The 25,686-nt window shown below is 37.1% G+C and overlaps 1 protein-coding gene across 1 annotated transcript; it reads left to right on the forward strand.

Moving 5' to 3' along the window:
* On the forward strand, positions 1-24,942 carry LOC6576333 (zinc transporter 2). The gene is made up of 8 exons (XM_002002288.4): positions 1-179; positions 1,202-1,347; positions 6,740-6,850; positions 8,059-8,179; positions 14,083-14,262; positions 22,596-23,130; positions 23,718-23,865; positions 24,404-24,942. The coding sequence occupies exons 1-8, from the start codon at positions 148-150 to the stop codon at positions 24,547-24,549; spliced, it is 1,419 nt and encodes a 472-aa protein (XP_002002324.1). The 5' UTR covers positions 1-147; the 3' UTR covers positions 24,550-24,942.
* Positions 24,943-25,686: the final 744 nt, after the last annotated feature.

A 25,686-nucleotide genomic window follows, 5' to 3' on the forward strand; every position in this document is an offset into this window, starting at 1 on the left:
ATCTATAAGCAACTACGACAGTTGATTGAGAGAGCTTCCATTGTGAAGTTGAGTTTTAAGTTCTTTTTGTGTGTTGTTTCTTCCTTTTCTTCTTCTTCGTCAGCTTTTGCTGTTTGTATTTCGTGCGCATTTTGTTATTCTATAATAATGTCGAAGAGCGAAGGCACGCCGATTGTGACGTAAGTTTTCGAAGGGATGCAGGCGGCTGGCTGGAGGTCTCGGCAGCAGCAGAAAAGTTTTTGCTGCAAGAGTTTTTGCATTAAGCGAGGGAAAAATTCAAGTAGAAAATCTTAGCAAATTAACATAAAGAGCAGCAAAGTCGCCAAATGAGCTGCTGATTTGTTAAATAGCCGTAAAAGCGCCCGACCGTGGGATCCTCGACAACTGTCAGAGGTGTGAAAAGGCCTCGAAAAAGTTCGCTTGCAAAAGAGCGAGACTTATAGTAGAAGAGTTGCAGCTGTAGTAGTAGATGTAGTAGTAGTAGTAGCTGTAGGTGCTAAGAAAATACTCACTTCACTTCACTTCAGTGTTTTTTATTTTTTATATTTTTTTTCATTTGCACTGCTGCTGATTCTTTCTACTCCTTTTTGTTGCTGCGGCAATTGCGTTGCAAACTTGCAGAGCAAGTAGTTTAGCGCCATTTGCACTTTTCGTAGTAAAAATTACGCGAGCACACACACAAACACACACACACACCCACATACAGCAAACTTATCAACGGCCACATCAGACAGACGTGCACATGTGTGATGAAGTTGGGCGCGAAGGCGTGGCATTAAGTAGTCGCCCGTAGTTTGGGTTAAGTAACAAAACTTCAAATTGAATTTTTCGTTGCAGTTTTCATTTTAGCACCTATCACAAAAAAACTCCCCTCATCCATGCCGCGCTCTCCTATACTCATGCTCGCGCCCTCTTTGTTTTTTTATATTCCCGCTGCTCATTACGCGCTTTGCTGTTGGAGAGTGGGAGAGAGTAGTGTGTGTGTGTGTGTGTGTGTGTGTGTGCATAGTAAGCGTTTACATTGTGTTGGAAAAGTACCGTACTTGGCAGCCGATTTAATTCTCTATTGTTGTTCTATTCCTTTTGCGCTGCAGTAAGTTGCGCCTCTCATGCTAAAAATAAACAAAGAAAACAATGTAGAGTATAAGTGCGATCAGTTGCCTGTATACTATTATTATATTGCTGTCTCTTTCTATTGCAGGCGCTCAAATAATTACGGCTCAACACCAGCGCAGCCGAACGTGGAAACGGGCAATGGCAATGGCAATGGCAACAACAACAATGCGCCAGCGACGCCTTCGCAGATTTTCTGTTTGCATGGCCGCTCCAACAACGTTGAAGTTGAAGGTGAGTCGAAACGAAACGGGGGCGGGGCCGACAGGTGGCTGAGCTGCGCTACGCTGATATACTACGGCACTTTTCGTGTCGCTTTCAATCAGCACCCAAAGCAATTTGCAGTCATTCATAAATTATCAAGAAATCGCAGCAAAGCAAATGCCGAACAAACATTGCAAAAAAATAAAAAAAATAAAAATAGCAAAAGTAGATCAGGGGGACGGGGAGAAGAAATAGGGAGATGGGGTGAGCGGAAAACAACTGTAGAAAATTAGTTTTCACAGCATTTTTCGTCAAGTCGAACTGTATTTGTTGATTGTTGTTCAGTTGAGTTTGAAAATCGAAAATTTTTGCACAATTTTTGTGTTATTACACGGTAATGCGCACTAATTGGCAGACGGCACGGAAATGGAAATGAGCGATGAACGTGTTTATCGACAGACGACAACGACTCTGATGACAACAACAACAACAAAAACAACGAAAATGTTGATGACGAAGTCATCGCCGTGTCTCGAGAAGGTCCTGTTGCCTGGCTTCGGTAAGCAAATATCTTACACCCACACAGACAGACAGAGAGGGAGAGGGAGATAGAGAAAGACAGATAGAGGGACAGTGGTAGAGAGAGAGACAGAGAGAGAGAGAGACAGGTTGTGCAACCAACGCCTTGTCATCAATCAGTTGAAGATTTTTCAACGATTGCAAACTTTGGTCGCAATTCTGCTCGCAAGCAGCAGCAGCAACCGAAGGAGCTGAAGGAGCTAAAGGAGCAACAGCTTCAACAGTAGCAGCAGCAGCAGCAGCAGCTGCGTTTGCGGGTTATAATCAAAATTTATGCTTGGATCGCCGCTTGACTATTGTCATATGCCATAAATTGCGAGAGCTGGGCACATAATTTACGTATGACAACGAGGCCAAAATAAATGAATGGCTCATTTTGAATACCCTGTAATAACAATGCAAATTGACTTCAAGTCTAAAGGGGACTTTGATTATTTCAAGGCTTATGTTCGAGGAGATGGAACGTAGAAAATGCTACCAAAATTTAGTATTTTTTTTTTTCTATTAACATCCTGTAAGAATAACTAATATTCGTATAGATACCCTGTAGGTATATAAGTTATTGAACAACTTGAGGCAAAATTAAAAAAAAAAAAAAAAAAAAAAAAAAGAGGAAGCAAGCAATCCTCGACAGATACCCTGTGAATCTCTAGAAAATATAAAAAATTAAGGATTATTGATAAATACACCATTTAGTTAAATTATATAAAGGTATATTGGCAAATAGGTAAATATCAAATTTTAACTCACTTAATGGATTATGTAAGAGCTTTAACTTAGCTGAAGTCAATAAAAACGTATTTTAATTTTTATCATAAAATGAGAAAACGTCCATCTTTCCAGAGGAATCCAACTTCTAGAGGTAAGATCTGTAAAACTATTCACATAATAACTATCTACATTTCGTAGTTTTCGTCCCGGTAGTGCTTAAAGACTCCATTAATACTACACTAAACTTGATAATTGTTTGAAGAATTACATATTTAAAAATAATATCTCATTTCTTACTGCTATGTGGAGTCCTCACAGAAATAGATAGCGCATACAATAAATACCCGCATTTTACGGGGTATGTCCTGCCGGACATCGTATTCTGTATTCATCCTATTGCTTAACAGTTCATACCCAACTACTGGGTACTTCCTGCTTCTTCCTGCTGTCCTTTTTTTTTTGTGACCAAAACTATGAACTCAGTGCGCCACAGTTATCCCCCAGTTGAGCAGTCCAGCTTCGTTCGCGCTGCTTCGATCAACTCTGAATATTAATTTCCTCTTCAATAAGTCAACACAGTCGATGGCGCCGTATTCAGCGCTCTTCTTCTTTTACTTCTTCTTGGCAGTGCGGTGATTAAATTTATGGGCAGAGGAACGACCTTAAATGACATTACGTCATGTCTAGACAGAGTTCCTCGACTGTCGGGGCCCTACGCCTCTTGGCCAATATCGGCAATCAGCTGATGCAGCTCAATCTGTTGCCTAACCATGTGTAACACCATCTGCAGCTACCGAGCGTTTGCATAACAGCCAAGCTGCCTGAATTAGCCCCAATTACCTATGTGTTACCTGATTGTCACTAACTAATTAGTTAAACGCGAACCAGATGCGACGCCAGCTAACGTCTTTCAGATCTATTGTTATGAAGTGGCGAGTAAAAAGCTCAGGTGTAAGGCGTGAAGACGCATGAGCTAGTCTGGTATACCCTGTAAACTGTGATAGCTGAAGAGAATATGGATTTTATGATTGTTGGACATGATGAGCGATTATCAAAGATAAGCGATTTTATTATTTTTGACAATTGATGAAAGGCGAAAGTTTTATGTAAGTGGTTAAATGACCGTAAACTCGATATGTATAGGCAATTTATTTATTCTTTATATAAGTGATTAATTGATCATTTATATAAGCCATACGCCTTTACGATAAGTGGTCCATTGGGGCGCTGATTAATTTGTTAATTGACCACTTATATAAAGTATACGTACGTTGGAGATATCATTCATTATTATTGTATAGAGAATCATCATAAATAATTGTATATTTTGGTTGCTTATGTTCCCTCAGACTTATTTTTAATCATTCTGTGGTCTTTTACTCCAGCTGCATATGTTGGCTCTCTATGCAATTCTCATAAATTTCAGTTTAGCCTAAAATACTTTCAAACTGTAAAATATATATCTTATGTCTTTGAGGGCATTTTATGCTCGTTATCTTATCATAAGGGAATGATTTCTAGATAAAATGATCTAGAGAACTTTCTGGCTACGTTTGTTCGGCTCGGAGTAGTCCTATAATTTCTATAAATTATATATGTTACCCATCTTTACTTTTAAAGCCAGAATGTCCTTTAATCGTAGCTCTCCAATTGAAAGAACTTCCAATATTTTGACTAAGTACATTTAGCACACTTACATCAGATTAATAAAACCAAATATACCCTCTTTTGAACCCCTCGAGCGAGTATACCAATTAGTTAAGACAATTAAAAGCCAGCCAAGACCCGGGCTTTAGCTGGAGCTCAAGGCAAATACATGCTTATTTTTTTCGATGCATAAATTTGCTGTTAAAATATTTATTTGTAGCATGATTGGAATAATGCGAGGAGGGTTGCCAGATAGTTGAATTATTTAAAGGAAGCGCCACATTGTTGGCATATGGAGAAAGACTCAAGATGAAAGGAAATGGGAGAGATAGAGAGGAGAGAGAGGGAGGGTGTAGCATGAGGGGGAAGAGGTGGGAAGCGACCAATTAAAGATGCAGATGGATTGCAGTTGTTTAAATTGCAAGTATGATGATTTTTATGCATCAGTTGCAACGCTGACGAGAAGGACGAGAACGTGAACGAGACGATGTCGAAGGAGCTGCCAGCTGAAGCGGCAAATTCATTCTGAGCATGTGTGTGTGTGTTGTGCGGGTCTAATAGGTGAACTGTTCATGTGGCATTGGGAATTTCTACCTGTACGTTGTCGACTGTTGGCTGGCTGGGCTGAGCCGGGCTGAGCCGGGCTGGCCCTCGCCTTGGTTATGCACTGGAATTTAATTTCGCTGCCGGCTGCATTGTTACTGTGCCATTGTGCAGTAGGAGTTGAGTCAACCAAAAGAGGAAAAGAGGGAGAGAGTGTGGGGGTGAGAGACTCCGGGACTCTGGCAGACTCGGAAGACTTCTCGGTGACGTCCTTGCACTGAATTCAAATGAAGAAACCGCGCAACGAGCCAACCAGGCAGCCAGCCAGGCAGGCAGCCAGAGAGCTACAAGCATATAGCATATGCACATGCTACCCTTTCGCAGTACAGTGAACAATGGCCAAGTGAAACTGGGAGAGAGTGCAAAGAAAATGCAGCGGAAATGACAAAGCATGAAATACGGCTGCGACAAATGCAATAAAGTATTTAATAGACTGCTCCTGGCCAACGAGCAAGCAACGGGGTGCGAGCGTGCGAGTGCGAATGCGCCTGTCACTGACACCAAAAAACTGGGTAACGGCTGCCCAGGCATTCCCTCCCCCCCACTCGCTCACACACACATGGTAAAATCAGGACATGGGCAACAGGAGCTTGGAGCAAGCATGCAGCTGGGCGAGGCGAGGCGTGGCAACCATAGCAAACAGCGTCGGTGGTCATTATTCACGTACCATGTTAAATAAATTTAAATGCCTGTTTTGTAAATATGTAAACGGCATAACAGATGGCAGAGAGGCAGCAAGGAGACCGGAGACAGAGGACGAGAGAGGCTGCCGGGGTTGGTAGTGGGTGGGGCTGGGATCGAGTGAGCCAGAGTGTGAGTCGAGTTTCCCTGGGGTCAGCTCGTGCATCGCATACGCCAGCTCGGTCCAGCTTATATATTATTTTATATTTCCCTCTCTCGTTTCTTTTTTTAAGATTCTTATGAAAACCAAAAATAAGAAAAGCAAAATTCATGGAATACGTTTTTCCGTTTATCACTTGAGAAGATTCTGCGTTTATTTTAGTGTACCTAAATATTTAAATAGGGTTTGTACTCTAATTAATGAAAGCGAAGGTATGAAATATGCTTTTATGCAGATGAGTCTATATATATTTCGTATTTAAGTTTAATTTAGTATTTTATTTCTGTTTTATATATTTATATATATTCACGTTTAATAGGTGGAAAATATTTTATATATATTATTTAATGCATATTTAATCTATGAAATTAATATTTATTAGCTTTATTTGTATTTATGAAGAAAGAATATTTAATCGAATTTTTAGCACAAGGAATAATAAATAAATTGAAATACTTTTGTTTTAAAACTTAGTTTATTATTTGTTAAAATTTAATTTTTATATTATCATAATATTTTAAATTTATTTTAATAGTTTTAATATTTATTAAATAAGAATATTTAACGAAATTTGTAACAAAAATATATTTTCCACAAAGAATAATGATATAAGTAAATTTTTTATTTATTGTTTTTATCATTTTATTTAATTTAATTTTTGTATTATTATTGTTATATTTATAATATTTATTCAAAAGACGGGAAATTTAAAAATATATTTTTGCAAATTTTGTATTGTTTTCATTTGTTTATTTTTATTTATTTATTTATTTTTTTTATATTTATTCAACAATAAAACTTTGTATTGAATATTTCTGTAGTTAGTAATTTTAATAATCGCCGTTTTTTTTTTGTAATTTTTATTTTTAGTATTCTATGTTATTTTATTTTCATATTATTTATATTATAAATTATATAAATTTATATCTATTTATTTATTATTTTATTTTATTTTTTTTTATAGATTTAATTTTTATATATATTAAATGATTTTAATTAAATATATTCAACTGTTTTTGTTTTGTTTTGCTTTTCTTGCAGTTCGAGATCATTGCCACAGGGCTCGGAGTGAAGGCGTGGACTTGAAAGCACGCCGGAAGCTGATCATTGCTAGCATCTTATGTTTGGTATTCATGATTGCCGAAATCGTGGGTGAGTAGCTAGCGAAAAACGGTATTAAATCTATCTTTGTTGAAGAACCCTTTTTGCACGCTCACAATGTGAAAGGGTATATAGGTTTGGCTGTCTATATGATGAGCTCAAAGTAATATGATCAATTCAAACTAGGGAGCCGAAAAATGTTTACTCTTTCTCTTGGCTTGTTACAAAATGCAAGTTTAAATTATTACAGCTTTTATTAGCTATATATCTAGGGCTCACTCATATACGAGCTCAGCAACGTAGCATGAACAAGTATTAGCTAGCCGGCTATGACTCGCTGCCACATCTTCACCGTTTTTGTCCCTTATTCTGTTCTTAAGTTTTTTTTTCTTTTGCATTTCACTTTGATTTTTCCTCGTCTTTCACTTTTTCATTTTTTGCTCGTTGTTTACTTCAAATTCCCTCAACTAATTTCGCTCACCTCAGAGAGCTGAAAGCAGAGAAAAGCTCGGCTAAAATGTCAGTCAAACAAAAGGCGAAAAAAAGCGAAGAAGCAAAATAAAACGAAGTAATAAAAGGGACGACGAGACGATTAAAAACTGAGCACCGGAAGTGCAACAATATGGCGACCGGAAGGGCTTACTGTCTTCCATCCCTTTCCCGCACACACACACAGAGGGAGAATTGTATGTGAGTGTATGTGTGTGTGTGTGTGTGTGTGTGTGTGTGTGGAGTGGGCTGTTATACAATAAACATTTAATTTTCGAGCGCTACCAATGCGACGCTGTCGTCCGCATTGTCGGCTGTTGCTGTTAATCGCTTTGCAATTACCTACAATGTGCCATCGAAGCCGTTGGCCACATTCACTGGGACAGTGCCACATTCCCCTTGCCCCTTGCCACTCCCCCCTCTTCGCTGAGTGAACTTTTACCTCATTCAGTTTGCTGTTGCTGTTGCCTGTGCCTGGGCCTTTGCCTTTGCTCTTGCTTTTGCCTTTAAATCGAAATTGTTGACTGGCTGAATGCGGCACCTCCTTTTTGCTGTTTTGCTAACCATTTGATGTGAGCTGACTAGAGGGAGTTAGGCAGAGGGGGCGTGGCAACTGTCTTTGTCCATTGCAGTGCTCCCACAGATTGCAAGCTAATTTTTTCGTGTTAGTTCTGTGTGTGTGTGTGTTTTTTTTTATTTGTGTTGCATTTATTTACCCCTTTGCTCAAACTTGTCTCTCTTACTCTTACACTTTGTCTACTGTCCGACAGGTGGCGTTTTGTCGAACAGCTTGGCTATCGCAACGGATGCCGCACACTTGCTAACGGATTTCGCCAGTTTTATGATCTCACTGTTTGCCATCTGGATAGCCGGACGTCCATCCACGCAACGGTATGTATACAGAGCACCCTATTCCTATTCCCTATTCCTCCCCTTCTATCAGGTAAAGGACTTTCGCTGTGCACAGTCTGAGGCCAATCAATAAAATGTTAAACTTTTTTGTGCTCCTACAACTATTTCTTGACACGACGCTCGGCAATCTGCTGGGCTCTGCCGCCAGGCGGAATTTGAAAGTTTAGATCTATGTGACAGCAGTGCAACAAATTATTGAATTGACTAGCGCAGTAGAAGGAAAAGAAATTTAAGGCGAAAGAGATAGATACATAGAGAGAGTAGGAAAGAGAGAAATAGTAAGAGTTTCCTTGCGATGCCTCTTCAAATGGAAATTTAATATAAAATAATATAAAAACTTCAATTTCCTTTGAGAGAGATGAATAATTTTTTGAAGAATGCTTTGAATGAACTTATATTTGTTAGGATTTTTTTTCTTTAATGCTTTGAAATGTTAAAACCAAATTTGTGTATAACAAAATTATGAAATATACAGTCAATTTTTGTTTATTTGTATACATAACAATTCATTATATTTGTTAAAATGACCCCTTTTATATTTCAACTAACATATATATTTATTAAAAGAGATTTAGTTTGTTTAATATAAAAAAAAAAAAAAAAAAAAATTGCAGTATTTATAGCCAAATAAATTTTTTTTTTTTTTTCATTAAAATATTAGTTTGATTTATATTGAAATTGTATAATTATTATTAATTTTTATTGTTGTTTTTAGCTGCAATATAATACATTTATTAATAAAAAATCTTAGTTATATTCTTTTATTATTTTTAATTTACATTAAAAACCAGCCAAACTAAGTAAGGATTTTACAAATAATAAATACATAATTTTCAAAAATATTTAATAGTAAATAAAATGCATAGGGATAGATTTATTATATGCACATTACTCTACTTCTATGTATTAAAAAAAAAAAATAAATAAATAAGTAAACAATAATATTATTTACAAAAATTATTTAAAACATTTTTAAATATCTCTAAACTCAATTCCAAAACTTAAAAAAATCAGTGTGTATTAAGTATAGGTTTTTAATTTTTAGGAGATATTAAACAGTTCTTTAGAATGTTTCATAGAAAACTAATCGTAGTATGAATTTAATTTATTATAGAATAATGCCAATAAGCTGGAAGTTTTCTATGAATCCTAAGACTACTCTATAAACTCCAGCTTTTTCCACATTCGTAATCGAGCTGAATTATTATAATTGTAGCAGAGTTTCTTTTGCGCTGTCCGCAAGGGTATTTAATCTTCAGCAATTCCAAGAAAATTTGGCAACATTTCTGCCACTTGGCTGGTTTCGTGTCCGCATTGAAACTCTTAGCCCCGCCTACAAATACTATCCCAGCCTGTCGCGCTCTCTCTCTCTCTCTCTCTCTCCTCTTGCCTTCATCTAATTAGGCGAAAAGCCTGTTTCCAAATTTTCACTGCTGCAGCAGCAGTTGCTGTTTGTACTTTTGCTGCTGCTGTTTCTGCTGCTTTTGCTATTTCTGCTGCTTCTGCTGCTTCTGCTGCTGTTGCGTATATTTGGCCATTGCACATTTTTCAATTGGTCTTTGGGAACTGCGTAGCTCTTGCAACCGCCCCTGTCCCCGCCCCCGCCTCGGTTGCCTGCATCACCTACTCAAGTCTAAGGCAAGCCCATCGAGTGGGCGCTTGGCATCCATCTTGTTCTCGTTCTGGTTGCGCTTGTGTTTTTAAGGCTGGGCGTGTGTTTTGTGGGTGAGGATGGGAGTGGGGCGCGGGGCGCGGGCACGTTCTGCTCATTCATGCAAAAATCTCACTCACTCGACGACTCGACTGCAGCCACAAAGTGAATAATGAAAAACTTTTGCAATTTCAAGCGTGTTGCATGGTAATTTTGTAAATTTTCTGCCGCTGCCTCAGACTTTGTGCCGTCTCATATTGTTGTTGTTGTTGCCTATGTTGCTTGTGTAGCGGCAGCATGTGCAGCGCCTGGTTGCAAGCCTCAGCCTTATGCGGTACTCAGCTCCAGCGCCAGCTCCGGCTCCAGTTCCCGCTTCTGCTTCTGCTTCTGCTCAGGCTTTTGCTTCATGCGGTTCAGAGCCGTTGCTATTGCCAGACTCGTTCTCGTTCCCGTTCCCATTCCCGTTCTCATTCTCATTCTCTCTCGTTTCCATTGCCGTTGCCAAGTTGACAAGCCTAATTTATCAAAACAAAACACATTTGCACAATTGCAAAGGCAAACGCAGCAGCGCTGAGCACAAACGAACGCCAAACACTGCACAGTGGAATGCAATTATATCCAAGACAGTACGAATCTATTAATTAAGGCATACGATATATATATAATTAAGATAGATTCCAAACAAAACCTTGCAGTAATCAATCCAATAGCTCGCTATACATATATTTTTAATATGTATTAAATTATAGTCTGATTATAACAATATGCATACATAACAGCTCTTCAATCAATTTAATCTATTTTTGTATAATTTTAAAGTGATTTGATATTTTGTCTATACATTTAAGATAAACTAATTTTTTCATTTTGACATTTATTTTAAATAAAATAAAATTTTTACTATTGAGCTAAGAAAAGTTTAATTCAGATGCGTTTAAAATAAAAAATTTTGGAAATCAATAATTAAAAAAAAAATAATAATAATTATAAAAATAAATAGAAAAAAAAAATCATTTATATCTGAAACGCTTAACATAATCTGTGAAATTTAAAATTATAAAAAAATAAAGATTTTTGCAAAATTTTTGATAGCAATTAAATAGTTTTCTATATGGAAAACGAATTTACATTTTAGAATTCGTAGAAAAAAAAAAATGAAAATGTTGATCAAAACTTAAATTATGTAAATAAAAATGGACAAACTATTGTAGGAATCTATTGCGATTTAATAATAAATTATATATTAAATATATATTTTATATATTTTCAATCAATACCATCAAGTATTTTCTCCTTTAAAATTCTCCCTTAAAAAGTTTATTCAATGTTTATCCCTCACTCAATTGTAACTTTATTAATGACAATCGTAGTGAAGTTATATAATGCCTAATTGATCCTCATTGAGAGCTCTGCGAAACTTCACAATTGTTCATCATTTCTATAATTACATGAATGACGTACGTGATGCTGCATTTATTTTATGCTCTTGTTGACCTGGACTGATTTTGTTTATCAGTGGAAAGGTGTAATGCAATTAGCAGCACAATGATAACTGCTACACACGCGCTCAAACTATGATAATTCTATATCTTTCTATATATACCCTGTAAACTAGGGTTCGTTGAAGCAATTTATTACTAGTAAGACTCACTCATTGCATGCTTTGTTTAAAAACAATCTAAACTAAAGCAATGCTATTTAATAAGTGATTTATGTAATATTGAACAAGTTTTTTAGAATATGGGAAAACTCTATTTTAATTAATTAAAGAAGAGTATTTAAAAAAATAATATATAGTTTTTCTCGTTAACTTCAAAAATTAATTACTCGGGCTGTATAAAAAATATATATATACATATTCAAGTCAAATCCAAATAATATATATATATATATATATACAGATTACAAATCGAAAGACTTGATTTGAATTATGCAACTATTAAGGCTTGTAGCTAACTTTTTTCATATACAGTGAGTGAAATAAATATTCAGTTTTATATTTTTTTATATATTACAACCTTGAGCTATCGATATATGGCAGCTAGAGCGTTAACAGGCAAAGCCTGTGTAATACAGGGTAACTACTAGTCGTTAATATGTGCTGCTGTTGCCTGCTTGCTTTTCTACTTTTTTTTTTTTTTTTTTTTTTTTTGTGACAAGTTTCTGTTGGTTTTTGGCCAGCATCCAGACCAGTGTGCCCAGCGCATGAGGTGGTTAGCAACGCTCCCAGCAGCATTAACAACAGCAGCCAATCCTCCAGTCGCGCCTTTGGCGCCTTCAGCAGCAACAACAACAAGAAGAGAAACCGTAACCAGAGAGGCGGCAGGCGGTCATTAAGCAAATGGCTGCACTTGCAATTGCAAGGGGCTACCAAACACACACACACGCACATACATATATATATATAGAACTATATAGTGGCCATACACATTGACACAAACTGCAGAGGGTTCGTAGGGGCTTTTGCGACGGATGTTTGCTGGAAATTAAATTGTATTATTATGGCGAGACATTCGTTGCTTGCATTGTTGTTGTTGCTGTTGTTGTTGTAGCTGGCTGCCGGTGTGTGTCGCATTAGTTAGCAGCTTCAAAAAACAGGGGAAAAATAACACTGAAAAATACAGCAACGACACAGCGAGTTGGCAGGCTGGCAAAATTGTTGGCATTGCCATTATTTCAATTTTATAACGAGCTCGGCGCCGTCCCCTCAGCGCGGACGTTGCTTTAATTGAACGAACGTCGCCCTCGACCAGGTGTTGACTTTGAACCTACCAAAAATACAAAAACTACAAAAAGTACAACAAATACAAAAACAACAAAAAACAAAAAAGTAACATAACGAAAAATGAGAAAACACACATGCAATGCGCTCATTACATTAGGGAATACCAGCAACAGTCGAGAGCACACAGACCCCGTCCAGAACCAGCCCAGCCCAGCCCAGCCCAGTTCACTCCTCTCCCCTCGTTCCGCTCACTGTTCGCACGGCGCGCCCCTAAAAAGCCGAGACACTCAAATTAAAATGGCATTTGACAAATTTTGGGGGCGCATTTATCAACTTATGTTAATTTTATGCCGCCCAGCGGTTCAGCCTAGCCTGGCTTCACTTACCTGAGGTGCACCTAGCCGCCTAACCTTGCCCATATCATCAGCTAAGCGAAGTGTGTGAAGCATGTTTATGGAAATTGCCTTCTCATTTGATTTAATGTTATGATTTTCACACAACTACTATCTAGTATCTATTCCTCTTGTCATTTTTAATTAGTTTTTTTCAATTGAGGAAAGTTTCCATGTTAAGTTCTAATATAATTTAATAATTAAGTTAGTTATGCGCTATGATTTATTGTGTATTTACCAACGAGACTTGGTGAGTGATAAATATATTATATATTTTCGCAATCCTAAATCCTGTAAGTGCTATATTGATGTTAAGGAATATCAGAAACGAAGTTTATTATCTACGATTGAGTTCTGGCTACATATTTTAACAAATTAAATTAAACTTATTTAGCCTTTTCTTTGTATAATTCATAATTCATAATTTATGGACATACGGAAAATATAAAAATTTGGCATCTACTGCTTAGCAGATCTGTTTGCTTGGTCCTCTGTTCGTCTATTTATTTTATTTATTTATTTATCTCTTTATCTTCTCGATAACTCGCCTCAATCTCTTATCGATAAATATCACTCTTTGATATTCATTGGATATGCTTGGATTTGTGGCTGTTGTTGAATTGAAGCGTGTTAATTGCGTATTAGGCATGGTTGATTGATTACCTTTCGTTGGAATTAACGTATTTGCTATGCCTAACACATTTGAAATAAATCTCAACAAGAAATTTAATAATGCTAAGTTATAACAAAATTATATATAATAAAAACTAAATAAACATTTGCTTTCTAAAGATAATGTGTGGTGACTAATTTTATTTTCCTTAAGCATATCTATATATTAGATAGGGTTGTTGAAAATATATTAAAATATCAATATATAGATTTATTTTGTTAACAAAAATTATATTTATATCGGAATAAATACTTAAATTATGAATCATTTACGTTTTGTTCAAATTTTATAAGTATCTTTATTACACTCTGAAAGTTTAATATTCGTTTGACTTGAGCATTATTACATACCCCTATCTCCGCTAAATAATAATTGAAGAGTTTCTAGAAATTATCATCTCTGAATATTTTAGTTACAAGTTTTTGGTTTTATCTTTGACAGGATGTCATTTGGCTGGTATCGAGCTGAGGTAATTGGCGCCATGGCCTCCGTCTTCATGATCTGGGTGATAACTGGCATACTCGTTTGGCTGGCAATTGGACGACTCATTAGCGGCGACTTTGATGTGGATGCCAAGATCATGTTGATCACATCGGGCCTGGCAATTTTGGTGAATGTCATGTAAGTAGGATGCCATGAAGCAGTGGCCTAAACTGTCTAAACTGTCTATGCCCCGACCCGTTGTCTGTTTGTCTATTTGTCTGCTTGCATTTTGGCTGTGGCTCCCTTGGGCAGTTTTCCAATTGCAATTGCCGCAATCAACTTGTCCCGTGCCCGGGCCTGGTCATGGGCCAGCAAATGGGTCAACAATGCAACTCGGTCCTGGCAATGGCATTCCTCTCGATGCCATATCTTCTTAGCCAAGTCGAGCCATGCCATATTCCCCCCATCCCCCTCTGACCCGTTCAAGTCGTGCCAGTTGTTGCGGTAACTTTCTCCACATTTTAGCGACAACTTTTCCATCCGCAAGTTTCGAATTTTTTTGCGTCAACAAAAGGCAAAAGCGACGCCAGCAATGACTGCGACGATGGCGACAGAATTTTTGTTTTTGCCTGTGTTTGTGTTGGGCCAGTCCCAAGGTGCAGCCGAAGCACTTCGCATGCTTTTTCCATGCCTTTTCCCTTTCCACTTTTCTATTTTCTTTTCGTTTTGGGCAGAGTACAATAACTTTGCGATGTGATTTACCTGCCTTAAAAGTTCTACTTAATTGAATTAACAGAATTTTGAAGAATTTCGGGATTTCAATTCATTTAGTCGCAATTTTATTGATTGTCAAAAATATTTATTTCATTAAATAATTAATTTGCTTTAAGAAAATTAATCATTAATTAATATATAGTTGTTATATTTAGTTTAAATATTGTTAGAAATATTATTACTTTAACTTTAATATTTTTAAATATTTATCAAATCTATTAATTAATTTATTATTTATTTTAAAATTTAATTTTATATAGATAATATACAATTAATTAGTATGTTTTCTTTTTATAAAATAAGAAATTTAAGTTTTTTGTTTAAGTGTAAATAAATGTATAATATTAATTCGAATATTTCTTAATTCATTTAATAATATTCCATTGCTAGTTTTATTTATTTAAAAACAAAATATTTTGTTTTAACATTTCCTCATATTTTTTACCAGTTGTTCTGCATATCCAAAAGTGCATATCTATTTTTCTTTTTTATTTATTATAGTAATCTTTATTTATTTTTGTTTCAATTAATTATTATTTTCAAGGATATTTTTTATTTTAAGTTTTTTTTTTTTTTTCGGTTTCTTAACTTTTTAACTTCATTTTGCCAACTCTTATATAGTTAGCTCATAATCTTCATTCTTTAGCTCTTCCAAGTTCCATTCCCATATCGCGTTCCTCAATCGATTGTTCCACTCCCATTTGGTCTTTTTCATTCGATGGCCTTTGCTCAAGCAGAGTATTTGAGCTTCGGCTGCATTCTTGGATGCTTTGCGCTTTGTTTTGATTGCATCGTATGCAGCACCTGCAACTGTAGCAGCCATAGTTGCGACTGCTGCCCCTCCCCTCAATCCCCTCGATCCCCTCATAGAGAACGTCTTTATGCCGCTTGGCCGCCCTCTGCTCTCAGCTCGTTCATGTGGCTGTCGAAGCATAGTTTTTGGCGCATAAATCGAATCGTTTCAATGCTCGGCACATGCTCGAGCGTGTGTATGTGTGTGTGTGTGTTTGTGTTTATGTATGTGTTTTTGTGTGCGCGGCGACCCGCCGCTGCATGCCCTTTCGCTTCTGCTTGCTGTTGTTGTTGTTCTTGTTGTTGTTGCTGCTGCTGGTAGTAGCGCAAATTTTCCAGTTGACGTTGGCATTTTCAGTGTTTGCCACTTGAATTGTTTGATTACGTGAATTGATTGTGAAAAACGTGCAGCGGCAGCAACAGCAACTTTTTCCCAATCCCCTCGCGTTACCACGTCCTCCTGCTCACCCTCTTCCTCCTTTTTTTTTGTTCAACTAAGGGGCGTGGCACGAGTCCAGCAACGGTCCGGCTTCGGTGAAGTGCTGAGGGACTGGGGGAACGGGCCACGGGGAGGTCATCAGCAAAAGAAAGTCAAGTCAAGTCAAGCTGAGGCCTGACTTGTCGCAACGTGTTTGGCTGCACGTCGAACAGCGAAATTAAATGGTCACCTTTTACTGTTATGCGATCTTGAAAGCTCCTTTCCATTGTCGTTGTTGCTGTTACATAGTGAGTGCTGTATGTGAATGGCTGGAGTATAGGGTCTGCTAGTTGCAATTATTGTTATTATACCTATAAATACTTGAGAGCCGGGGCATGCTATTGAATAACAGGTATATAAGTGATGGAGTTGTTCATGCTTAGGATAGAAAACAGGCTTAGGATAGAATACCTTCACATCATCCATACATCTATTCTGGACTCTTGTATCTTGTATCTTGTATCTCGTATCTTGTATCTCGTATCTTGTGTCTTGTATATTGTATCTTGTATATTGTATCTTGTATTTTGTATCTTGTATCTTGTATCTTGTATCTTGTATCTTGTATCTTGTATATTGTATATTGTATCTTGTATCTTGTATCTTGTATCTTGTATCTTGTATCTTGTATCTTGTATCTTGTATCTTGTATCTTGTATCTTGTATCTTGTATCTTGTATCTTGTATCTTGTATCTTGTATCTTGTATCTTGTATCTTGTATCTTGTATCTTGTATCTTGTATCTTGTATCTTGTATCTTGTATCTTGTATCTTGTATCTTGTATCTTGTATCTTGTATCTTGTATCTTGTATCTTGTATCTTGTATCTTGTATCTTGTATCTTGTATCTTGTATCTTGTATATTGTATCTTGTATCTTGTATCTTGTATCTTGTATCTTGTATCTTGTATCTTGTATCTTGTATCTTGTATCTTGTATCTTGTATCTTGTATCTTGTATCTTGTATCTTGTATCTTGTATCTTGAATCTTGTATCTTGTATCTTGTATCTTTTTGTATCTTGTATCTTGTATCTTGTATCTTGTATCTTGTATCTTGTATCTTGTATCTTGTATCTTGTATCTTGTATCTTGTATCTTGTATCTTGTGTCTTCTCTCTTCTTTTTTTCATTTCTATCGTCTTTATTCCATTTCTCCTTAATTAAAGAATGTCTCATAGTGAAGCCATAAAATTATTATACTTGTCCTAGCATATAGTGCCATTGGCTGTTTTTTGAAGGTTTCTGAAGTTTCATTCCGAGAGTTAGACGAGTTTTAAGTTCAATTAGCGAATGCCCGGCACTGTAGGCAAGAACTTTTGCGTGAAGCTTTGTTAGGTTTAGCTGCAGCCAGCAGCTATGCGTGGCAGCTTTAAGTGGTACTGTCGACGATTCCACATCGTTAAAAACGGCCATTAGGAACGCACCCACACACATCTACTCACACACACACACTCGCACACATGCAAACAAAAGAGTGGCCAGTGCCGCAAATGGCAGGTGGGACATTAGCGAAAACAGCTGAAATATGAGAAGGATGAGTTGCAGTCGGGGCTACTGTGCCATAGCAAGAAAGAGTGAGAAGAAAGATGTGAGAGTGTGAGAAAGAGACAGGGAGAGAGAGAGAGAGAGAGAGAGAAAGAGAGAGCTGCGCCAATTTAGCACTTAGCGTTTGCCATAGCCGTGTGGAAAAGTTGGAATCACAATTTGATTTAAAAGCAAACATTTTGTTGTTTTTTTGTTTTTCATAATTAATTAAGACTTTAAATCAGTTAAGAATTGAAGAAAGACTTTTGGGAGAACATTTAACATATGTATATACAATTTTCTTATATTTACATTAGTTTGCATAAGCTTCTTCAAATATTTTATATTTTATTTTAAATTCTAATCTATTTGGAATATTGTTCTTTTAAATAGAATAGAACTTATCCCTTGACTTGATTCATAGGGCGTGTAATACACTCAAATAATTCCTTTGAAGTTCCTTTTCTCGACTATTTAGAATATAAAAAATGATCGTAAATTACTCAATTCTTATCGGCAGATAAATAAATAAATAAAGCTTCAAAAATTCGTATTGAAGTGATCTATTTTGAGCTATTTTCTGCTTCTCTCTTGATTCTACATTGATATTTATTTCTATAAATAAGATTATAGCTGAATAAATTCATATATTGTGCCGCACTTTGATTTTGTTTTTCCGTCCACTTTGATGCTGCTGCTTCTCAATTCGTATTATAAATAAATAAAACCCAGAACACTTTTGCCGCTCAATGAACAGTTTTTCAATTCAATTTGCAAATCGATAAAAGTTTCTTTTTCAACTGCAGCGTTTTAAGTTCAACTTTTTTGTTTGTAATTTATGCGGTAAATGAAAGTAATTAACTGGCATTTAAAATAAATGACTCGGGCCTTAAGTGCATTTACATATAGATAGAGGAGAAGGTGGTGGAGGAGGAGTGGAGTAGAGAGAGAAAGAGAGGGGGTGGGCTGAGTCAATGAGATTGTTTTTGTTGAATCTGTTCAATGAATCTCTTTCGGGTGTTTTGCTAGCCTGATTTCCAGCATGTGTGGCCGCTACAGTCCGGGGCGCATAAATAACAACACAACACACTCGGTTGTAAAATGCGCGCATTAAGAGTAGCGTAATAAACGTGGATGCCACATGGTGGTGGGGCGACAGCTTAACGAGCTGCTCAGACGCTTTGACATGGACACACACACACATATGCACACATGCACACATATACACCAACAGGTCACATACGAGACGAGGGCATCCTGTAGAGGTAGGGTACAGGGGTAGGCCGGGGGAATGGATGGTGCCATCTAGTGTGCCATCCAGCCAAGATATGCGCTAATATTTATGTTCCTGTCAATTAAATCAGGACATGTTGCCAGGCGCTGGCATTGCCAACGGCAGCAGCTAGCTTCTAGCTAGCTGTCCTGGTTAGCGCCGTTGCTGGCGCCGGTCTTTGGCCGTGGTCGTCGTCGTCGTCGTTGTCGTAGTCGTGCTCGTGGTCGTGGTCGTGGCCGTGGCTCTAGTGTGTCGGCGTTGTCATGGCTGCTGTCGTTTGTTGGCCACTAACGAGGCGAGTAAAGATGCCGCAAAATCAAGGGAAATGCTTCATTGCGCACTACAAATTACGGCGGACGCAGTTGGAACAACAGTGGGGCGCCAAATGGTTAGAGCGAGACAGATGACTGGGCAGGAGCAGCAGCAGCAGCAGGAGCAGCAGCAGGAGAGCGGTAGAAGCAGCAGCAGGAGCACAAGTAACACAAGCAATAGCATTGACATTTTTTTCGCTCGAGGACACACACGCTGCTCGCAGCATTTTTTGGCGCGTTGAAAATGCCTTGGCAATCGGATGTTCAAAGTCAAAAAGCGTATGTGCTCGGCATTGAATACAGCTTGCAGTCGCGCTACAGTCAAGCCTCGCTCATGCGGTCGCATCTGCTACTGCTTCTGCTCCTGCTCTCGCTCCTGCTCCTGCTACTGTTGTTGACCGTGACGGGTGGTAGCCACGGGCAGCCACAGGCAGCACGAGCAGTCGCAGCATCTGTCCCAGCATTGCCAAGAGTAACTAAAGACCTGCCCTGTACAATTTATTTAGTAGCCATCAACGCGCCAAGCTGTGACCAAGCTCTGCACCAAGTGGCAGTAAAGTCTTTGTTTTGGTGTGTATATATACATATATATATATATATATATTTTTTTTTTTATTTATTGTGTTTTTCTTTTTTGACAAATTATGGCCGCAGCGTTGCCGCGTGTTAGAAATTGAAAATGAAATTGACTTGTCAGGCTAACAAGCTCAGGCTCAGCAGCCACTCGCAACTCTCAAGTGGCAAACGAAATTATACAGAAATGTTTTCTGATATAGACAGAAATTGCAGAAAAATAGAAACAATTTTCAAATAAGAAGGGAAAAGTTCTTAAAGATATTTATATATGAAACTTTTGTAATTAAAGTTTTTTTTCCATCAGGCATTTCGTACATAGATAGAAAGCAATAAGACATAAAGTTCGGTAAATTGATAAGCCTATTGTTTCATTTATGGTGTGAACGAGTATTATGTAGTTAGATATGCCTGACTGCTATCCTCTTACTAGTTAAATATGGAAATGTCAACTTGAATATACCTCAGTTAAATATATTAAATTACAATTGGCACTTGAGACAAAGATGGGAAAATTTTGTCATTTCGACATTTGAATCTCATCCCGAGCTATGGCATATTTTTATAGCTTTCTGCTCTGAAGAATATGACGGCAATAAAATTTAAGCTTGCGCTATGCGAGTGAAATGTTTCTGAATCGTATATATTGTATATAGAGAGACATATAAATGTACATATATAAAAACAATAAATTAAAAAATTATTATATATATCTAAATTATAATACATTTAATTGTTATATTATAGTATATTAAATATTTAATGCTATAATCTAAAACTCAATGGACATTTTTTTTTCTTTTTTTAAGTTTAGTTACACATTTAAAAAAATATATATATATATGTTATAATATAGTAATATACGCCAAAAATATTCGTGAAAACATAATGAAATTATTTAAACTTATTCTCTATACTTCTTTATCTTTACAAATGTGAAAAATTCCAAAGTTTTACTGATTTCCTTCAGAGCAACTTTTACTAATCCCATGTTTCAGCTACATCCTCAACATATCTGTGCGTGATGTATTTTATATTCAGTTTTCTTGTTTTGACGTTTCGTTATTCACTTTCGAATCCCAAAAGTCATTTATTTTGATTGTGAAATGGAATATCTTTGGGTCAACTGTGACGTCACGTCAATTAGCCGCAAACAACATTGTTCACGCTGTTTATTGTGGGTGTGTGAATGTGTTTGTCTGTGTGGGTGTGTGTGTGTGTGTGTCATTGGCCTGTGCGTAATTTATGCCAGTTTATTTATTGATGCCCGCCCGGCACTGGAGTTGTATTGTTTCCAAAAAGCCGGCTAAGTGCAGCTATAGACACGCTGTCAGCGTGTGAGCGAGAGAGAGAGTGAGAGAGGGTGAACGAGAGAGAGAGAGAGAGAGAGAGAGAGAGAGGCAGAGGCAGTGAGGCAGTGAGGGCAGGCAATTTTGTCGTTTCGGGCTTCTTTTTTTTTTGGTATGGCCACGCCTCTGGGCCCTTTCTCCTCCGCCCCAAATAGAAAACCCATAAATCTGCAATGTCGGAGCATTTAAAATGAATAAAAAGTCAATGTGCCGAGCTATTAACTGCCTGATGCATGCCGGCAACCAGCCAAACAACCAACTGGGACTGAGAGAGCAAGAGAGAGAGAGAGAGTGTGTGGATGTGTGTGTGTGTGATGTGGTGTGTCTGTGGTAGTCTGCCTGTCTGCCTGTGGGTGGCTGCTAGTCAACCGGTTGCCATTTTCGACAATACATTTGTATTTGCATGCAGCGGTGCATCCGGATCCCACAGCAGCGGGTCGAACGGACGGAGCTAGTTGAATGGGCGGTCGAGCGGCCTGCACACCTTCCGGTACACAGTACACCAATATTACGGCCGTACAGTGGCACGCGCAACTCATGCAATTATTCAAAACTCTCAAAAAATACACGAGAGAGAAGTTTGAGAAGTTTTTGGTTAGTTATGGATATATTCATTATTAGGATAACAAACTTCTTAATACTCGCATATGATAATAGAATACTAGTTATTTTGTAGAGTGCAAGTTATTTCCATTTAATATTATCCATATCCATTTTTCGATTTCTATTTAATATGATCAGTAAAATTGTTCTATGTGAACTAGCTAACTTTCAAAAACACTTAATAAAATATTAAACAAAACTCACAAAAATACTAAAAATACTAAATAAAATACAAAATGAAATACTGAATAAAAATACTAAATAAAAAAACTGGTTTCCATTTAATATGAATCAGTACAATTTCTTCATGCTCAATTTGTAACATTCTAACTGCAAACTAGTTCATTTTCAGAAAATACTAAATCAAAATTGAAATCCTATTTTTTAGAACTAGTTCCCATTCAATATAAACAAGCAGTTAAGCTGTTTTACTGTAATTTTTGTAACCTGAAGCATTTCAGGTTTGCAGCTTCCCTTCTAGCAATCAGTTTCAACCGCTTAGTCCCACTGTGCACAGTGTGTTTGCTAGCTGCAGTAGCATTAAAATGCTGAAATAAAATGCCAAACAATGCAAAAGCTTCGGCCGCATAGCCAAATAAAGGTTTTTCTCTTTTGTTTTGTGTGGATGGTTCTTGTTTTTGTTTTTGCGGCCGGAGTCCCGTGGCCGTATAGCTGGCAGGCAGTATGCCCACCTGCCACCAGAGTGGGCTGCAGAGTGGTGCCACGGGCCATCGGACTGCTACATTTTCAAGTATATTAAATATTTGTGATAACGTTTTCAATTTCTCTTACCATTTCCTGTCTCGCTCACTCACTCACCCGCTCACCCGCTCCGTTTTGTGTCTCCTTTTAGCATGGGTGTGCAGCTGCAGCATGGGCACTCGCACGGCCTGGGCGGTGGGCATGGTCACAGTCATGGCAACTCAAAGGCCAGCAAGAAGAAGGCGAAGAAGCATAAGAGATCCGTTTCACATGCAAATGCCACATCGACACCATGTGCCGCCTCGCCCACCAGACGCATCGAGGGCGGCGTTGCCTTCGATCCGGAGGATGCAGAGCTACCTGGCGCTGGTCTGCCCACCTACTCGTATCAGAACTCCAAGCTTGTGGATCCCAATCTGGATCTGGAAATAGCTGCCGTATTGGCGGAAACGGCTCCCGGCTCCCATCATCATGGCGGTCAGGTGGGACGTGAAGCCGTCAACATGAATGTGCGGGCGGCTCTCATACACGTAATTGGCGATGTTATCCAGAGCGTCGGCGTCTTTGTGGCCGCCGGCGTCATTTACTTTTGGCCCGAATACGCCATTGTCGATCCGATTTGTACGTTCGTCTTCTCCATCATTGTCCTGTTTACCACATTTACCATTATGAAGGATGCGCTGCTGGTGAGTGCAATTTAAATACGAATTTCAACTTCAATTGAAGTTGAAACTCGGCAATTTCTGCTATTCATTTTAAAAAGAAATTATAGAGCTTCAAGTTCATTTGAAAATTTTTAGATAAAATTAAAAAATCTAATCTATGAAGTCAAAACTAATTTAAGCTCTAATATAAACTTAAGCTAAAGCTTACCAATTTAGAAGCTCACAAAATTAAATTGGTAAAAAAGAAAAAATAAATAAATAAAAGAATTGATATATGATAATAAAAAATAATGTATGATGTATAATAAAATATACATTTAAACAATGCATAACTTGCTTAGGCATTCCTAAGATTTTACATAAATTTTATAAGCATTAAGCATAGAGAGAATTCATGAGAAATGTTTTTTTTTTTTTTGGATTCATTAATAATTATAATTTGATATTCCATTCAGTTACTACTTCTTTAAATGTAACTAATTGCGGATAGTTTAATATGAATTCTAATTTGAACCATTTATTATTTTGAAGTTTTATAATTTGAATTTAAGTTTTAATTATAAATGCAATAATTCACTTTTTTTGTTTATACTAATTTCTGTTTTCAGGTTCTCATGGAGGGCACTCCAAATTATATGCACTATGCCGAGGTCTTGCAAATATTCCAAAGCATTGAAGGCGTTGAGCGCGTTCACAATTTGCGCATCTGGGCGCTGAGCATTAATAAAGTAGCGCTATCTGCGCATTTGGCAATTGGTGAGTAGCCCCAGGGACTCCAAATGTACAAACCACTGGGCGCTGTACAAAGTGTCGGTGGAGGCGTGGCGTGGGACGGTAGCGGGTGGTAGAGGAGGCGGCGCACTGTGTGTACTGGGTGTGGCGATGGGAGTGAGAGTGTTGGAACTGGTTACATGTGTTTTTAACGTGGTGTTGTGTGTGTGCGCGTGTGTGAGTTTATGTGTGCGTGTGTGTGTGTGGGTTTGTGTGTGTGTGTGCTCTGCATGGTAATTATCCCAATGGATTCGGTGGTGTTGTTGTTGCTGCTGTTGCTACTACTGCTGCTGCTGCTGGCTGCTGCTGCTGTCCGTCGGGTTAGGCGCATCTCTTCATGTCCATGGCAAACGCGCGCAATTAGCTTAATTATTTTTGAAATGGCTTTTTAAGCGTGGCCAATTTCGACGTGGCACCCATCAATGTTATCAACAAACGTTGCTCCACAACTCTCTTTCTGTCTGTCTACTCATGCTAACTTACACTCTCTCTCTCTTTCCCCCTCTCTCTGGCTGTCCACTAGGTGCCAATGCAAACCCAAAACAAATATTAGACGCAGCCACTTCAGCGGTTCATTTGCGTTACAATTTCTTTGAGACGACCCTACAGATCGAGGACTATACGGCCGAAATGGAGAATTGCGTACAGTGCACGGTGCCAGAGAAATAATAATAATTCAATGAATTTCATTTAGTTTTTGCCAAGGTTGCGAAGTTGTTGGACGAAAGAAGAAAGAAAGAAAAAACAAAAATACTGTGTACATTCGCCTATAAAATGTATCTGTATCTATGAGATAAGCCCTAAATGCATTTACCTTATTCACCTGCACTCACAATGCAAACAGACTGAGGGACAGACGAACGAACGAACGGACGGACGGACAGACGGACAGGAATGCCCATCATTTGGCCAGATAATGTACCTAAAAATAATGCAATTCATTTTCCATCACGTCACATAATATTAACATTGTTAACATAGCACAGTGGTGCAAAAAAGTACAAGGAATCTTCAATGTATCGGCCAAATAAATAAAAGAAAAATTAAATAAATAAAAACTCATATAAAGTGTTGTTAATTAAATGAAATTGAAGCGCTGTAGTTCGCTTTTCAACTTAAAATTGTTATTTTTTAAGTATTGTGCCACAAAAAATGTTTGCCATATTATTTTCAATTTTAATTTGAAGTGAAAAATGTGTATACAAATACAAATTTATATATTCGGAAGTGTGGAAAAGCTCCAAAAGAAAATATGCAGCTATTATTTAAAAATATGATTAAATATATATAAAACATATTAATTTGAAATATAGAAATATAGAAATATTAAATCTCATATAGGTCAACTTTTTATAGATATTCATATACATATATTCATATATTATTTTCATTGAAAATATGAAAAAAATATTAATTTTTAATAAAATATATAAATAGATTATATGCCATTATTATAAGTGAAATTTTTATATAGATTTATAGATATTCAAATATATTTATATACATGTATATTTATATCAAAAATTTTACTTATGATATGGGATATAATATATGTAATATATTTAGTTAGTTTTAGTATATGAGATTATAACCAAATTCTCGGGTAATTAATTTGTTCTTTTTTACTTAAGGTATTACTTTTTCAGTTTATAATTCATATTTTCTCGGTAAATTTATACAACTGCATCAATTAATTACAGCATTTAAAAATTAGAGTACTATTATTTTTTTTAAATATTTTTTTTAAATATTATATTATATTAAATTATTAGAATATGACTTACACTATTTAAAAAAGTTTTCGAG

This window comes from Drosophila mojavensis, unplaced genomic scaffold (assembly GCF_018153725.1).
Source record: "Drosophila mojavensis isolate 15081-1352.22 unplaced genomic scaffold, ASM1815372v1 contig_36, whole genome shotgun sequence".
Lineage (NCBI taxonomy): Eukaryota > Metazoa > Arthropoda > Insecta > Diptera > Drosophilidae > Drosophila > Drosophila mojavensis.